Source organism: Rhagoletis zephyria, unplaced genomic scaffold, assembly GCF_001687245.7.
Source record: "Rhagoletis zephyria isolate East Lansing unplaced genomic scaffold, Rhagoletis_zephyria_1.1 Rzeph_scaffold_14816, whole genome shotgun sequence".
NCBI lineage: Eukaryota > Metazoa > Arthropoda > Insecta > Diptera > Tephritidae > Rhagoletis > Rhagoletis zephyria.
In genome coordinates this window covers 1-5,476 of record NW_016171883.1, presented here as the reverse complement: position 1 = coordinate 5,476, position 5,476 = coordinate 1, and the positions used below count along the sequence as shown (strand labels likewise).

Genomic DNA, 5,476 nt, shown 5'->3' with positions numbered 1-5,476 from the left:
AAAAATCAATTTTCACTTTTTGGTTGATTCGGATGGAAGATGAGATGCTTTTTCACGTGGTGAAAAGCAGAAAATCCTAACTTGCTTAGAAGTGTACTAAAAATGTAGAGAAAGAAGAGTAAAAATACGACAAAAAAATATATTTTATTGGTAACGAACAAAATACATTGAATTATAAGCTATAAAGACATGATTATACACTAGAAAAACGTATTATGGGCCAAAAATAATAATGCTGAGTAGTTTATGTATTTTTCTTTGTTGTCGTTTTCCTTGAGATCTTTTTACGTGTTGATCCTGAGGAAGATGGACCTGGTACTTCGTCTTCATCATCATCGCTCTCTTCATAGTTTTCATCATCGTTTTCATCATCCTTTTCATGGAAATATTGTCCGTATACGGCACTGAACTCCTCATCAACACTCATGTTTCATTTCATGCGAAATGCGAAGACGATAATCAACAGAAACAGTAAACGTCACTTCCTCAGTGTTACTTTTTTAAATGTTCCACACTAGCAACTTACACGATGAACTATAATAATATTCCGACCAACAACAACACTTACTGGACCAACAACAACACTTACTGGACGTCCGGCGCAGGAGAACAATTAACGAGATAATGAGAAACTGACGAAACGAGTTGCTTACTTTTAACAGCTTTTTCACAGAAAACTAGTTTTCGCACGTAAGCTCCCTTTTCGTAGACCAGGTCACATATGGGTTTTAGAGATACATATATATCTCGACTCCGGGGCAATTTTCAAATAAAATATCTTTTCAAGCGGTACTATGTATGCATGTATGTATGTACATGTCGGAACATGTTTGAAACAAACAGGACTGTAAATAGGATTTTTGGAGATATCTCGACGCCAGCGCCATCTATCGCGTTAAATTTCAAACAAAATATTTCGTTTTATGTGGATAACACAGGTCCTCAATTTGAATAAAATCGGAAACAAATGTTTTTTTTTTGTGGTTAATACATATTTTGAATAGAATCGGCCTGTAAATATGGTTTTTAGAGATATCTCGACAGTAAAGCCAGCTATTGGTGCTTCTATGCACAATAGACCTTTTTTTTTTTAAGGAGGTGGCAACCCTCCTGAATGCTCGGAAATAAAGAATTCTCGTAACAATTACAATGAATACTGAATAATAGATAAACGCAGTTTACGTGATCTAAGTTTAAACTTGCACTGAAAAATTGGCCCTTAAAGTGCTTTTAAAATAACTCTTACTAACTCACCATAACTAGAAATGAATTTTTTTATCATCAATCCGTTTTAGGTATTCAACCGGTAGCGAATGGGAATTAGTTAGCAGTATGAATACACCACGATGCCAGGCAGGCGCAGTGGCGTTAATGACAAAATTTTTGTTTTTGGAGGCTTTGATGGAAAATGTCACTTAAAATCTGTTGAATGTTACGNATTTTCCTGGGGTAAGTCAGCAAAGAAAAAGTAAATTACGCAGATGTACTTTTAAGTACATGCATCTATACACTTGTGGACAGCTGACTAAGTTAAGTGACATTTTGATCAGTTTTGCCTTTTTTTATTTGGCCTATTTAATGTTTATAGTTTTCTTATAAAAGCCTAGCAACTTATATAGCCAGCACCACATAAATCCACAATTCAAACTTCGTACAAAATTTATAAAAATTAAAAATCTAACAATTACACCCAACAATTTTAAACTTTCCCCGCAAACATATGTATTTTGAGCGTTCAGAATATATGAGTCCCAAAGGAGTCCTAGATGGGTAAGAAATATGAGTTTCAAAAATGAAAAATTTGTGACTTATATGAGTCTTTTAGGAGTCATATATGATCCAAGTTATGAGCCAGCATCCTATGTCAATACAAAAACAATAAAGATTTGAAATTTATATCTAAACTTGTTTATATGTACATAAATTGAAAATAATTAGAAGACCAAAAATGAACAAAATTTAGCTGCAGCTGCTGCTATTGAATGCATGTTGGAATGTGTATATGCACGTAAGTATGTACGTATGTTATTTGAAAGAAATTTTCGCTGAATACCTTTGCAAATATAGTGCGTTCAATAAGACTGAAAGAACAACCCAAAATAAGAGTCCGAATGTAGTAATTTATGAGGCCGATAAGAGCCTCAAAAATAGTCTGAAATGATTCATATATGAGGCCAACAAATTTTTTAAAAGAGTCCAAAATGAGCCATATATGAAGCCAATAAGAGTCCAATATGACTCATATTGAGGCTCATTTGATGTATGAATTTAAGCTCATATAAGTCGGGCTTCGGAGGAAGGGAAACACCCTCATATCGGACTCTTAAATGAGCTCATTATGAGCGTAATGGCTCCGAAATAGGACTCCTTAAAGACTCATTTATGACTCCAAATGTTTGCTGGGTTTTATTAAAAATTTTAGGTATGCAGTTTTATAGTCCATTAAATTGTAGTAAAGAGCAAATTTTAAAACGCTAGAAAATCGCGTTGAGTTTTAATAATTTTTTTTTGCTGACGATGCTAGGCATTTCCCTCCATATAAAAGTAATTGTCGGGTATACTGTATATGGGAGAAAATGCTCAACACCGTCAGCCAAAAAAATTTTTAGAAATCAACGCGATTTTCTAGCGTCTTGAAATTTGCACTAAAATTTAATCAACATCATACCAAAAATTTTTAATAAAAAGTTTAAAATGTTTAGGTGTAATTGGTTTAATTTTTTACCGACTTCAAAAAGAGGAGGAGGTTATCAATTCGTCGGAATATTTTTTATACCTTTAGACCACGTTAAACGATTTCTATAATTCCTTTTTTAAAGTAAAGTAGAGGTAGGGTGGTCCCATACCAGTTTGGTTTATATACGGTCAATGGCTCATGAAGAAATTAACGGTACTCCTAATTTGTTATATGAGAATTGGAGTCGGTTATATTTTTAACCGACTTCACAAAAAGGAGAAGGTTATCAGTTCGTCGGAATATTTTTATTTTTTATTTTTTGTTTATGTATGTTACCGCATAACTGTGGACCACGTTAACCGATTTCTATAATTCTTTTTTTTTTAAGGAAAGGTGTTACCTCACAGGTGGTCCCATTTCAATTTGGTTTAAATCCGATGATTGGATCATGAAGAAATTAACGATAATCTTAAATTTTTATATGAGAATTGAAATCGGTTTTGTTTTTTGCTTAAAAATTACTTGATTGCTAGACTTATATAAAAAAATTATAAACATTAAATAGACAAAAGAAAAGTAGCCAGAACTGGTCAAAATGTCACTTAATTTAATCATCTGATCGCAAGGATACATGTATGTATGAAAATTAACAATGTACAAAATTATTTGAATTTATTCATAAACCTTCACTTTTTAGGCAGCTGTACACAAAGGATGCATATATGTTTTAGGTGGATTACCGAAAATAAAATTGTAGAGCGTTATGACCCTCAAAGTAACAATTGGACAAAGGTGGTTGAAATAATATCATCAAAAATTTGAAAAAACTAAAATAGTTTTCCATTACTTTTCATAGGTGAGCTATTTGCACATTGGACGTGGAGCGATGGGTTGTGTTTCAAAAGATGATCAACTTTGGGTTGTCGGAGGCGAACAAAACAAAAATATGAAATATTCCGTATCAGTTTACTATCCAGAATGTAATAAATGGGTGAGAAAGAAGTCGGTACCTGTAGCTTCGATATAGCTGTTATGTTGTGCCTAAAGCTCTACTTCAAAGTGAATAAAAAATATGAAAATTTTAGAAGTATTTAGCTGCATAGTTGTAGACTTTCTGGGGAATATTTTGCTCAAGGAAATTCAGATTTTAGCCGGTTTAGACATAGATAAGTTTGGTTGTAGCGGCACTAAAAGTTTAGTTTTATGCTGTTTTGTTGAATCTGAAGCTATATTTACCAGCAGGCAAAGATGAATACTCACGTACGTGCGTACTCAAATGAGCAGACTGGGGGCGGAGACTATTATAAACAATATGTATGGTTTATAAAGTGGTTGAGGTAAGTTTTGCATACAATTTTTTCTTTAATAATTTTATTTATTTAATTTAATGTTATACATTTAAGCAAAATATTTGTAAACTAGTCGGCGCTTTTAAAAATTCTTATGTCTCGCAGAGCTCACTGCACAATAACTTTAAATTATTTAGAATGCTTTGAAAGCCTCAATATTCCTTAATTCGGAATGTGGTAGCGGAAAATGTTTTTAAATCCATAGTGGGCCTGAAAAAGACTGACGATGAGTGCATATTTTTAGTAGACAGAACTTCACACCTTTCGGATCCTCTCACCTCTGTACCAGAAGTCAGTAGGGAGTCCTTTTTTATTTTTACAAATTTTCGTGCATTATAAGATTTTTTTTCTTCACCCCATCACCACCACGTTCAAGGTCTACCGCGCATATACAGCGGTCGCAGCGCCTCATTGGGTCCCGGTATATATTCATTCATATTGAGTACCATGGTGCCGGGAAAGTTTTTGCCTTTCACTTCACGATTTATACGGTAGCTGTTGCGATATGGTTGTATGGCATTCGCATATGTTTGCAGGCCATATGGCATTGTCGCCGCATTTGACACATCTAGCAATGTGGCCGTCGGCGTCGGATGATGCTGTTGCTGCTGCTGCTGTTGCATAGCGGCTACATTGATGTTCTCAGCTGATAATATTGCCGGTGTATGCGGTGCATACTCAAATGGGCCACCATTGATGGCGGCGGCCAGTGGCGGATGTAGTGCATGTGTGGCGGATTGCATGGCCGACGTTGCTGCATTTCCACCACTCAAATACGGACTTATCGGCACAATTAGTGGGCGTGTCGGTATGAGTTGTAGATAGTGCACGCCAGCGTCGGACATTGCCTGTGGCAGATATTGCATGAGTACGGGCGTGGGCTGAGGCATAGTATCACTTGAAATGCTATTGACATGGGGCGCAACGCCTGTTAGCGGTGCAGCATGTGGCACGATGTTGACGCTACTCAGCCTTTGTATGGGCGTGAAATTACTCTCCACATCAGGTAGTTTATAAGAGGGTTTGAAATTGTTTGTGTTCGTGTTGCTGTGGATGCTGCTGCTGGAGCTGGCGCCAGCATTGTTTGCGACATTATTTGAATGTTGTGCGGCTATTTGGCCATAGTTGGTGGCATAGGCATTGAGCGAATTCAATTGAGCATCCTGTATGTTCGGCTTGATCATCAACGAAGCGGACGAGGATGTGCCGCCGTTAATACTTTTTCCAGACTTTCCAACTATTTCGGGCACAGAAATCGGGCTGGCGTTGGACAGTGCTATGGCGTATAATAGTAATAGGGATAATTGAAGAGAGCATGGGGCGCTGTGTGCGGTCTTTGGTGATATGTGGGATGTGGTCGAGTGCACCGCACTGGCGTTGTGCTTCTTCATCTAGTTTGCGGAAGAGAAAAATATTTAAACTATTTATGTCTGCAAAAAGGATATTAGAG

General features: G+C 36.3%; 1 protein-coding gene across 1 annotated transcript; it reads right to left on the bottom strand.

Moving 5' to 3' along the window:
• Window positions 1-4,109: 4,109 nt before the first annotated feature.
• LOC108378750 (uncharacterized) lies at window positions 4,110-5,417 on the bottom strand. Its single transcript, XM_017635052.1, has 2 exons — window positions 4,305-5,417; window positions 4,110-4,246 (listed from the first exon to the last, which is right to left on the bottom strand). Exon 1 carries the CDS (start codon window positions 5,415-5,417, stop codon window positions 4,398-4,400), a length of 1,020 nt encoding a protein of 339 aa, XP_017490541.1. The 3' UTR covers window positions 4,110-4,246; window positions 4,305-4,397.
• Between the last annotated feature and the right edge of the window lie 59 nt (window positions 5,418-5,476).

Excerpts from the sequence above, each read along its gene's own strand:
- LOC108378750 (XM_017635052.1), bottom strand. The coding sequence starts at position 5,417 with ATGAAGAAGCACAACGCCAGTGCGGTGCACTCGACCACATCCCACATA.